The following is a 12934-nucleotide window of genomic DNA, read 5'->3' as shown; positions in this document are numbered from 1 at the left end:
TTGTTGTTGCTGTCTCTGTGTATTGTTGTGTGGGTCTATTATTGCTGTCTCTGTCTGTTTCTCTGTATTTTTTACTAATTATTTTTTCATTTTTGTATCTATGTCATTAAGTCCTTTTTTCTGTGCTGTAATAATGCAACTAAATGGAGTGAATGTGGTCATGTGGATGTGGATTGTGTTTGGAGAAAGGAAATGTGGGTGATTAACATAATCTATTCAGCAGTGGTGCATGTGCAATTGATAATGAACAATCAATTAACTTGTTTTTTCTATCTGTTATTGAGGTTTAGTCTATAGTTTTAAATTGAAACTCAACAAATGTGTATTGCTCTAATAGTATAAGGTTCAATGAATAAGATATCAGGTCAAAGTTTGAGTATTAAGAAACATTTATTTGGATGGACAACATCATACTTGAAAGGATTTAATTACTCACATGGTGCGAAGATAATTTTAGTTATACAAAAAAAAAATGAAATTCAATTATCTTATAAAATAGAAAAATATATATGCTAATGATGTGTTTTAGATGGTCAACTTCTTGTAATGACTAATGATTGATGTTTTATAGGGGATTATTGATGTTGTTGATTTATGTTTGTTTAGTGATTAGTATCTTGTGTTACTTTGTAGTTTATAAAAAAAACAATGTTAGTTTGTAGGATCTGTATGCCATGTAATTTTTTGTTCTAATTTGCAATGTCCTTGCTCTTTCTAATAGACACTCTAGACTAAAATATCAATAATTGATTTCTTTGTCCAATCCTGAGAAAAGGGTTAGAGGGGTGTGAGTTAGATGAAGGTTATGATTTGAATTAGTTTGATAAGGTTAAGCAGAATGAGAGTAGAAAATGGAAAAGTAGAAAGGGTGTGGTCCTGCTTGTAATATTTCATATGTAATAATGGGCTAATGGTGGAGCCATTGTTGATAGTATGAAAAAGGAGAAATCTATTGGCAAAAGCCTCTAGAGTAGTAAGTAACAACAACAATATGATGGTTTGTCTTTGGTATCTGTTCAATTTGTTGGACACATTATCCATAGAGGGTTGTTTAACCTTAGTAAAAGTACAAAAAAATTGAATGTTTCTTATCATAACCTTTTTAGTCTAGTGGAATCATAACATAACTCATTTTGACATAAGTTCTTTTATTTATTGATTAGTGCAATTTTGTTTAACCTTCCTCTTGACACAAATTATTGTTGGGTGGTGCACTAGAAATAATCTTGTATATATATATTGTATCTTCTGAAGTTCTATAGCATTACAAACCTAGCTAAAAACTGAAGACAAAAAAGGTGGATGCGGCTAAGAACAGAATAGCCTTAAAGGAATGCATTTGTATTGATCTGCATATACATATTTGCAATTTCAAAGTCTATAACCATGCAAGTGCTTGGCCCATCTTCTAGCCATGTAAGGATCATGAAAATCCAAGCTTTCAACACTGCTAGTCCTACCACCTATGTTCATATCCCTCCCTATCTCCTCCGCGCCTTCTGTAACATCGTCCCCTTTATGGTCTCCAACACCTACAACAGTTTCCCCTGTCCTTCTAACACACTCATCGATTTCACCTTCAATGTAGCTATACTCTACATACACATGAGTGCAATCACCTAAGTCCAACAGAATTCTTCTTTCTTCTCCACCTCTTATCTCTCCAATTCTTATGACCCTGCCACTCCCAACTTCATCCTCAGCCCCACATATTCTAAGTTGGATTTCTCTAACGATGCCTCCCAGCATCTTTGCCAAGAACTCCTCGAACTCTTGCATTACAAAACCACTAGAAGTGCCATAGCCAAACCCCACGTGAAATCTATGGATTGGTGTAGATGGCAGTTCCATGCTTACTGCATGGTATGGTCTTGTTGGATTATCCGATAAGTGAAGGATGCATGACTCAGGGTTCTTGTGCATGCGATCTTCGAGTATCTTAATCCCTTTGTTCAAACCTTCTACCGGATCAGCTTGCCCCATGTAAAACAAGCGGTCAATAACTTGAAGGGCGGTGCGCTTCCCATAGGATGTCATGCGCCTTAAAGGGAAGACACGAGCTGCGGCCGATGAGTATGTCACAATAGCCAAGCGATCAATGTGTCTGAGGGAGAAAACCACAAGAGCCATTGATTGCTTGAGAAGCCTTAGGTGTGGACCATTGGGGCTAGCAACTAGGACCAAGTCAGTTGCACGTTCATGGGTCAGATTTACAGAAAGATAAGCTCTATTGGAGGAAGGACACATGTCATAAGGGGTTTGCATATGTGGAGATTGTAATAGTGACGAGGAGCTGCATATTAAAGGATGAAGGGATAGATTGCATGGACATGATGCATTCTTGCTAACTTGCAAAGCTGGATGGAAACTATTCGGCGCATTCGGTGGGATAGGCTCAAGTGAGAAACAAAGCTTAGGACTGTCAGGTGTGTCATCAGTCTCAACCGGATCATCATCATCATAGCGGGCGGTACGCAGAAGAGAACGGCGATGAACACGGAACGTTGCAATAGAATCATCAAGGATTCGCAAGATGGGATCATTTTGGTGACTAGAAGTGAAAGAACCACAAAGGTTGTTGTTCAGATTGCGAGGGAGCTGTGTCCAATGGGCACGGCAAATGGGGCAAGTGACACTACCGTGGCGGACATTGGACGAGATGCAGGCAAAATGGAATGCATGAGAACACTGAGCAGTGAATATAGCTTGGCTTGGACTGCTTGCCTTGCTGTGGTAACTCAGAGGATCTAAACATATTGCGCACAGATTCTGCAAAACATGTAAAACAAGCTGAGGAACCAAAAGAACAGTCTATGAAGAGAAGGACTACAAGTATATACATTAGAGACCAAGAAAATAACATTGTTACAACATGAGTAAAAACTAAGCTTTGATTCTAGAATAAATGAATCAACAAAATGAATGTATTACTATGAGTCTACGAGTAAACTAAACAAGCTTACTTTGCTTGTTTGATTGTCCGGAACTTCTGAATGTACAGATGTGTGCACTGACACACTGTTATCACACACTCCTCAATAATTTTCAAAATCAGTAAATGCTCAATTTAGTTCTCCAAAGATAGAGTCACCATTTAGATCCTTGAAAGTTTTTCTATTACCAATTAAGTCCTTAAAAGATTTAAAGCATAGCCATATTGGTCTTTCTAACGACTTAAGTCACCAATTAAGTCTTCCAAATTAACATTGTTTTACATCTTTAAAGGACTTAATTGGTTACACGAAATTTGGGCGATCCAATTGGTAATATTATTATCTTTGATCTTCCAAATAATACTATTAATTGGTGATACTATTCAAAATAGTGATACATTGGAACAAACACACAAAAGTACTTCAAAACTAACAGTTCATTGGAAGAAGCTCTTTTCAATAAGAGTAGTGGCACATGGACAAAGTTGGGCTAAAATCAAATGAAGATGAGAACAGATGCATAATATTCTTTGGTTATTATTGGTGATCCTCACTCATAGGTAGATATGATAAGTAAAAATATAGGCTTTAGTAAAGGCTTATTGTATTTATGCCAACATTCATAGATAAATGCAAAACTTAACCAAACTTATCTCACTTTTTACCAATTGATTGAAGTAGGGACAGACACAGTGAAGCTTTTGGGTCATAAAAAAAATGAAATTCCTCACTCAAGTGACAATAGATTGTGTGCATCACAAAAGTTCACTCCCTTCATTACGAAGCTATTGGACATGTCCACAGAGGTTTTCATGATAATAGAAGGAAAAGGTATGATCATGCATGTTGTAGCAGGTGAAACTTCCCAAAGTGGGGTCTGCATTTATGATGATTTGATTCTTGGCTTCACTATTGTGCCATGTGCTGTAGCATCCACATGCTAGAATCCTCTATTCAATTCAATACCATTACTATTATAATTTATAAATAAATTTCAGTACCAAAATAAATGCTTTAACACTGATGCCAAATCATTCATAGATGAGAAATATAATAAAGCAGAAGGGTAGTCTAAAAGATATAAAATAAAATAAAGAAATGAACCGTTGCATAAGGTCAAACTTTGAGGCTCATTGTATTCCTAAGCCTTAAAGTGAAAATGGTTCAGAGGAAAAAAAATGTGTGTGGAAAAAGTGGAGAACTGTCTTTAATCATAAACTTCAGCAAAAATATGAATTTCTTAATAATATTTTTGGTACAAAATTTCTTAATGATATGACCAAACTACAACTCTAGATTGTTAATAATAATTAATCAATCAAAAACATGTTTTTTTGGGATTTTTTAAGGAACTAGAGGTTAATTTACCTTACTATGAAGCTCATGGTTATTGAATTTGGTAGTGATACTGGAATCTGTGTCTTCTATTATCTCTCCTGAGGAATTATTTTTTGTTGATGGAGACACAAATGAGGAATTTGAGATCTGCAAAATGCACAAAATCCAAAATAAAAATCATCAAAATCTCTTATTTCTACCATTTCTTAGACAAAGAATGAAAAAACACTCAAAATATAAAGTAGTTCCCTCAGAATTGAAATATAAAAACAAAATGAAATTAATAATCACAATCAATTCATAGCTGGTCCAATCAACCCACTATGAACAAAAATTATTATTAGAGAAAACAAATGAGAATGGAAAACCACAAAATAAAAATGGAATAGCAAACATAAGTAGGATTATAGGAAGTGAGGAACATTATGAATTAAAAATATCCACATTTTTCAGTTTTACTGAGGCAGAAATTTTCAAAGGAAGACCCAGTTTTGTAAAATTGCAGTGAATTAAAAAATGCAGATAAAGTTTGAATCTTTATGGAAAATGTTAAACACCCAGATAAGAAAAAAATGAACTTGTTGAGAGAAAGTGAATGCATACAATGGCAGAAAGACTAGAAGAGGTTTCAATAGTGAGTGGATCCACCAAAGTTTTCCTTCTTGATAATGAACCACATGCATATGTTGCAGCTGCTGCAGCAACTTTCCTTGCTGCTTCTCTCAGTTTTGATCTTCTTCTTCCTTCTCCCATTCTCTCAGTATCAATTATGAATGCTTATGTTAGTGTTTCTTTCTCTCTCTCTCTCTCTGAGGTTAGAAATGAAGCAGAGGAAAAAAGTGACAGATGAGAGTGTTGTGTTACTTTTAAAAGTGACTATTATTGTTGTTTGGTGTTTGTGTTTTTTCATCATCACATATACACACGCTTATATACAAGTACACCATTACATGATGCAATTGCTACTATAAAGTTCACTATGTTTGTGTTATTATTATTATTGTTAGAATACTTTATACAATTAAGTATTATTAATTTGGTTTTTTCATTAAGTTGTGTTGACCATTCTACATATTTGTTTGATGAGTTTTGAAACTTTTCATGCACTTAATGTATAATATGTGATGACATTTTAACTTTATGAAACTTATTTCATATGTTGATACTTTTATTTATAATTGGTGGCATTTATGTATTTTGAGAGAATCAATTTGTTGTTTAAATAAATCATTTTATACATGTTATGCTATTTTAATGAGATGGTTATATAGGTGAAGTTTTGAAGTGTTTGAAAAAATTGTGAACAAGTTTTTCTTAACCCTTAGTAACCAAAAATGAAAACTATGATTGCTTTTAAGTTACTATTATTGTTTTTTGTGTTTTTCATCATCTCAATTCTCATGCACACACACTTTATACTTAGTACCATTACACCATACAAATGCTTCAAAGTCCAACCACTCCTTTCTTTGATGATAACTTCTTTTAATAACTCTACATTTTTAGTGTAATTTTTCATTCACATATTTTATTTTTATTTAATGATAATTAACACTAATACATGAATAATGAGTGAAATTTCGTATCCCCTCTATGGTGACTGTATTTTTTACTATGATAAGAATGCTATATTTTAAAAAAAAAAATCATTTTTTGGTACTATCATTTGTATCTCTTCACTCGATGATTAAGAAACTAATATTTTTGTGTATGTGTTAACTTCTCATAATAAATGTCGCTCATATGAATTGAAACTTTGATATTTTGATCATTATAAAGATCTAATAAAGTCTAGACCAATATCGAGTATCTTAATCCCTTTGTTCAAACCTTCTACCGGATCAGCTTGCCCCATGTAAAACAAGCGGTCAATAACTTGAAGGGCGGTGCGCTTCCCATAGGATGTCATGCGCCTTAAAGGGAAGACACGAGCTGCGGCCGATGAGTATGTCACAATAGCCAAGCGATCAATGTGTCTGAGGGAGAAAACCACAAGAGCCATTGATTGCTTGAGAAGCCTTAGGTGTGGACCATTGGGGCTAGCAACTAGGACCAAGTCAGTTGCACGTTCATGGGTCAGATTTACAGAAAGATAAGCTCTATTGGAGGAAGGACACATGTCATAAGGGGTTTGCATATGTGGAGATTGTAATAGTGACGAGGAGCTGCATATTAAAGGATGAAGGGATAGATTGCATGGACATGATGCATTCTTGCTAACTTGCAAAGCTGGATGGAAACTATTCGGCGCATTCGGTGGGATAGGCTCAAGTGAGAAACAAAGCTTAGGACTGTCAGGTGTGTCATCAGTCTCAACCGGATCATCATCATCATAGCGGGCGGTACGCAGAAGAGAACGGCGATGAACACGGAACGTTGCAATAGAATCATCAAGGATTCGCAAGATGGGATCATTTTGGTGACTAGAAGTGAAAGAACCACAAAGGTTGTTGTTCAGATTGCGAGGGAGCTGTGTCCAATGGGCACGGCAAATGGGGCAAGTGACACTACCGTGGCGGACATTGGACGAGATGCAGGCAAAATGGAATGCATGAGAACACTGAGCAGTGAATATAGCTTGGCTTGGACTGCTTGCCTTGCTGTGGTAACTCAGAGGATCTAAACATATTGCGCACAGATTCTGCAAAACATGTAAAACAAGCTGAGGAACCAAAAGAACAGTCTATGAAGAGAAGGACTACAAGTATATACATTAGAGACCAAGAAAATAACATTGTTACAACATGAGTAAAAACTAAGCTTTGATTCTAGAATAAATGAATCAACAAAATGAATGTATTACTATGAGTCTACGAGTAAACTAAACAAGCTTACTTTGCTTGTTTGATTGTCCGGAACTTCTGAATGTACAGATGTGTGCACTGACACACTGTTATCACACACTCCTCAATAATTTTCAAAATCAGTAAATGCTCAATTTAGTTCTCCAAAGATAGAGTCACCATTTAGATCCTTGAAAGTTTTTCTATTACCAATTAAGTCCTTAAAAGATTTAAAGCATAGCCATATTGGTCTTTCTAACGACTTAAGTCACCAATTAAGTCTTCCAAATTAACATTGTTTTACATCTTTAAAGGACTTAATTGGTTACACGAAATTTGGGCGATCCAATTGGTAATATTATTATCTTTGATCTTCCAAATAATACTATTAATTGGTGATACTATTCAAAATAGTGATACATTGGAACAAACACACAAAAGTACTTCAAAACTAACAGTTCATTGGAAGAAGCTCTTTTCAATAAGAGTAGTGGCACATGGACAAAGTTGGGCTAAAATCAAATGAAGATGAGAACAGATGCATAATATTCTTTGGTTATTATTGGTGATCCTCACTCATAGGTAGATATGATAAGTAAAAATATAGGCTTTAGTAAAGGCTTATTGTATTTATGCCAACATTCATAGATAAATGCAAAACTTAACCAAACTTATCTCACTTTTTACCAATTGATTGAAGTAGGGACAGACACAGTGAAGCTTTTGGGTCATAAAAAAAATGAAATTCCTCACTCAAGTGACAATAGATTGTGTGCATCACAAAAGTTCACTCCCTTCATTACGAAGCTATTGGACATGTCCACAGAGGTTTTCATGATAATAGAAGGAAAAGGTATGATCATGCATGTTGTAGCAGGTGAAACTTCCCAAAGTGGGGTCTGCATTTATGATGATTTGATTCTTGGCTTCACTATTGTGCCATGTGCTGTAGCATCCACATGCTAGAATCCTCTATTCAATTCAATACCATTACTATTATAATTTATAAATAAATTTCAGTACCAAAATAAATGCTTTAACACTGATGCCAAATCATTCATAGATGAGAAATATAATAAAGCAGAAGGGTAGTCTAAAAGATATAAAATAAAATAAAGAAATGAACCGTTGCATAAGGTCAAACTTTGAGGCTCATTGTATTCCTAAGCCTTAAAGTGAAAATGGTTCAGAGGAAAAAAAATGTGTGTGGAAAAAGTGGAGAACTGTCTTTAATCATAAACTTCAGCAAAAATATGAATTTCTTAATAATATTTTTGGTACAAAATTTCTTAATGATATGACCAAACTACAACTCTAGATTGTTAATAATAATTAATCAATCAAAAACATGTTTTTTTGGGATTTTTTAAGGAACTAGAGGTTAATTTACCTTACTATGAAGCTCATGGTTATTGAATTTGGTAGTGATACTGGAATCTGTGTCTTCTATTATCTCTCCTGAGGAATTATTTTTTGTTGATGGAGACACAAATGAGGAATTTGAGATCTGCAAAATGCACAAAATCCAAAATAAAAATCATCAAAATCTCTTATTTCTACCATTTCTTAGACAAAGAATGAAAAAACACTCAAAATATAAAGTAGTTCCCTCAGAATTGAAATATAAAAACAAAATGAAATTAATAATCACAATCAATTCATAGCTGGTCCAATCAACCCACTATGAACAAAAATTATTATTAGAGAAAACAAATGAGAATGGAAAACCACAAAATAAAAATGGAATAGCAAACATAAGTAGGATTATAGGAAGTGAGGAACATTATGAATTAAAAATATCCACATTTTTCAGTTTTACTGAGGCAGAAATTTTCAAAGGAAGACCCAGTTTTGTAAAATTGCAGTGAATTAAAAAATGCAGATAAAGTTTGAATCTTTATGGAAAATGTTAAACACCCAGATAAGAAAAAAATGAACTTGTTGAGAGAAAGTGAATGCATACAATGGCAGAAAGACTAGAAGAGGTTTCAATAGTGAGTGGATCCACCAAAGTTTTCCTTCTTGATAATGAACCACATGCATATGTTGCAGCTGCTGCAGCAACTTTCCTTGCTGCTTCTCTCAGTTTTGATCTTCTTCTTCCTTCTCCCATTCTCTCAGTATCAATTATGAATGCTTATGTTAGTGTTTCTTTCTCTCTCTCTCTCTCTGAGGTTAGAAATGAAGCAGAGGAAAAAAGTGACAGATGAGAGTGTTGTGTTACTTTTAAAAGTGACTATTATTGTTGTTTGGTGTTTGTGTTTTTTCATCATCACATATACACACGCTTATATACAAGTACACCATTACATGATGCAATTGCTACTATAAAGTTCACTATGTTTGTGTTATTATTATTATTGTTAGAATACTTTATACAATTAAGTATTATTAATTTGGTTTTTTCATTAAGTTGTGTTGACCATTCTACATATTTGTTTGATGAGTTTTGAAACTTTTCATGCACTTAATGTATAATATGTGATGACATTTTAACTTTATGAAACTTATTTCATATGTTGATACTTTTATTTATAATTGGTGGCATTTATGTATTTTGAGAGAATCAATTTGTTGTTTAAATAAATCATTTTATACATGTTATGCTATTTTAATGAGATGGTTATATAGGTGAAGTTTTGAAGTGTTTGAAAAAATTGTGAACAAGTTTTTCTTAACCCTTAGTAACCAAAAATGAAAACTATGATTGCTTTTAAGTTACTATTATTGTTTTTTGTGTTTTTCATCATCTCAATTCTCATGCACACACACTTTATACTTAGTACCATTACACCATACAAATGCTTCAAAGTCCAACCACTCCTTTCTTTGATGATAACTTCTTTTAATAACTCTACATTTTTAGTGTAATTTTTCATTCACATATTTTATTTTTATTTAATGATAATTAACACTAATACATGAATAATGAGTGAAATTTCGTATCCCCTCTATGGTGACTGTATTTTTTACTATGATAAGAATGCTATATTTTAAAAAAAAAAATCATTTTTTGGTACTATCATTTGTATCTCTTCACTCGATGATTAAGAAACTAATATTTTTGTGTATGTGTTAACTTCTCATAATAAATGTCGCTCATATGAATTGAAACTTTGATATTTTGATCATTATAAAGATCTAATAAAGTCTAGACCAATATCTAATTGATTGAAAATTTCATGAACATGTATATATATATATATATACACTTTGATGTGCACATATTTAAAAAGAAATATTTATGGGCCTAAATGTTGATGGTGTCCTAAGAGCGTTTGTGAAAGATAATGACAATTTATGAGATGAGGTTAATGATGATACGTTGAGGACTTGGGTCCACTGGTTGATTAATAATAGCACTAAAACACATTTCTAAATCAAACTTATAATATAAATCCTTTATACTTATTATTATTCAATATTACTTTATTACAAAATGAAATAAGATTGAAACATGAGAATTGCCATCTCTAGAGTGAAAATATTGACCTTGGTTACAGTGCCAGGATTGGAAAATAAACAAAGGAGAGTGGGGAAATATGGAAAATTTTGAAGGAAAAAAAAGAAAAGAAAAGAAAAGATGAAAAGAGTGAAAAATGACCGTTAATTTGGATAGAATTTGAATGGTTAAGGAATTGGTCCATGACTATGACTATGACTATGATAGCTTCCATTATTTGGCTTTTTCCTTTTAGCTTCTTATTTAAAAATAAAAGACCACATGTTATTTGCAATTAATGCATAGGTACCCAAATTAAGGATAGAGTGGTGAGTTGGCTTCAAATGCTTTTCTTGCACTAGTTCTATTCTATTGAGTTTGTCATGTTCAAACTTACAACTCGAACATATGATCTTATAAACAAATAATCATTTATTTCATTGATTCGTAACTAATAAATTATTAGTTTTAATGAATAAATGATTATTACATGAAAGACTAGTAAATTATGATTATACATTTAACATTATTTGTTCCCAATTATCTAATAATTAAAGTTGGAGTGTGATTCATCTAAAATATAATTTGAACTTCAATGGTTAAAGTATACAAATTTAGATTATTGAATATGATGAAGGTTGGGATTATTACATATTTGTTAATATCTACATGAAAAATTGGTGTAGATAATGTACTTTCTTTAAATTAAGTACAAGTTACACTTCAAATGAATTTCATTCATAAAGAATAAAGTCACAATTTTAAACTTTCTATATTTCGAATTGCATTGTAAAAAGACATAGAGAAAAAACTAAAACTTATCAGGTATCATAGAAAAAAAGAAGAGAACTCAAAAGTGAATTATTGTGTGTAGTTTTGAGTTCATATGTTCTTTTATAAACTAGTTGCTTTCATTTCATTCCCTTTAATCTGAAAAAGAATGTGTTGTCCCATTGATCATTGAACTACAATAGAATAGGTTCCCTTTGAATAGTAACAAAATGTTCTTTGCTCTTTTCTATTTTTTTTTTCTTTTTTGGTCTTTCAAATTATCTTTCGAGTGTCCCAAAATAAAATTTTTTACCTATCTATTATTTTGTATAAAAAAGTTACCTAGTTATATTTTTTACTACTCCAAGAGTAAGTGGAAAAACTTATACATTGAATTAATATAATAGGGTACAAAAAGTTCTCAATTAATAACAAATAATTTAAAATGTCTTGTCCAAAAATATTATTTCTAATCTTTTTATATCCTTAGTCATTAATCATCCCTTCAAGGCTTCAACATTCAACTCTCCTTCCTTAAAATAATAGAACTCTTATGTCATGACATCCTTTTACATCACACAAGATATTTCAAACAATTGTAATAAAACATCCACACCAAACAAACAATAGAAAAATATATGTTTTTGTTAACAATGTTTGGAACATGATCTTCACCAAACTAGGTAGGATTTTTTTATTTAACTACTACACATGATCACAATTTATGTAATCAATTAAGACAAGTTGCAGAAATTGTGATGAGCCATGAACATATTCCATGAATTAGGAACTTTTTGTCCATGTTCTAACATTATAGACTTCTTTCTTTGTCCTCAAGTTATTTGGATTAGTTAGGTAGCATTGCATGCATCATTGATGAAAATGATGAACATGCATCAAATCAAGACTTATAACAAGCAGACAAATTATGAAAATCCAATAAAACCATCAATTTAATTAATGTCTAAGACCAATGTTCTGTGATGAGTTATTAAGATTATAATAGTTTTCATCAAAGGAAAATAATTACAGTATTGAGAGCTTATAGAATCTTTCTTTTTGTGTATGATATATGAAAAAGCTTTTGGTGAATCCATTCTTGTATCTCAAAAGAAGGTAAAGGGAAAAGGTACCCAATGTCCTAAAAATATTGCTGCTTGCTAAGCCTACAAAACAAAGAGAAAATGTGTCTTATGGGTTGCTTAAGTAGTTGAGTTTGACTTGGTCAAATCCAAGTTTTGTAAGAGGTTTTGAACTTTGATTATTATGCATTATGAGCTTATGTACCTAATCTTAATCTAATGTTATTTCAAAAAGTTGCTGAATATGTCTGTATCTTCTTTCTTAGTCATGAATAATATATCCTTAATACAAGGTCCTGATTCTGTGGTGGTTGTTAATAATAGGCCAAGGCCTAAAGTTTTGGCATTTTCTAATTGTTATAATTATAATGCTCTTACTTTTTTTGATGGTCTAATCATAGTGTAATTTGGATTTCATGGTGACTTTTGAAACTTTTGGTTCTTATTTGGACCACAATATAAAGAAAAAGAGTTATTCTTGCAGCTTTTAGAAATCACATAATTATTAGAAAAGAAGGGTAAATCATTCCCTTGTTTGAATTTGAGTTGGCCTTTGGATCTAAACGTTAAGCAACATATTCACTT

General features: G+C 32.4%; 1 protein-coding gene across 5 annotated transcripts; it reads right to left on the bottom strand.

Moving 5' to 3' along the window:
- On the bottom strand, positions 1214-9370 carry LOC109345481. Of its 5 annotated transcripts, none has more exons than XM_019584504.1 (4): positions 9063-9370; positions 8445-8561; positions 6082-6912; positions 1214-1938 (listed from the first exon to the last, which is right to left on the bottom strand). In XM_019584504.1, exons 1-4 carry the CDS (start codon positions 9165-9167, stop codon positions 1372-1374), a joined length of 1620 nt encoding a protein of 539 aa, XP_019440049.1. In that variant the 5' UTR covers positions 9168-9370; the 3' UTR covers positions 1214-1371. The 5 variants fall into 5 exon arrangements, with proteins under 5 accessions (XP_019440049.1, XP_019440045.1, XP_019440046.1 ...); XM_019584500.1 differs by having other exon boundaries at positions 9018-9369; XM_019584501.1 differs by having other exon boundaries at positions 1214-1958; positions 6102-6912; positions 9018-9369.

Source organism: Lupinus angustifolius, chromosome LG04, assembly GCF_001865875.1.
Source record: "Lupinus angustifolius cultivar Tanjil chromosome LG04, LupAngTanjil_v1.0, whole genome shotgun sequence".
In the NCBI taxonomy this organism is placed as follows: Eukaryota; Viridiplantae; Streptophyta; class Magnoliopsida; order Fabales; family Fabaceae; genus Lupinus; species Lupinus angustifolius.
The sequence above is the reverse complement of the archived record's forward strand: the minus strand, read 5'-3'. Positions and strand labels throughout refer to the sequence as shown.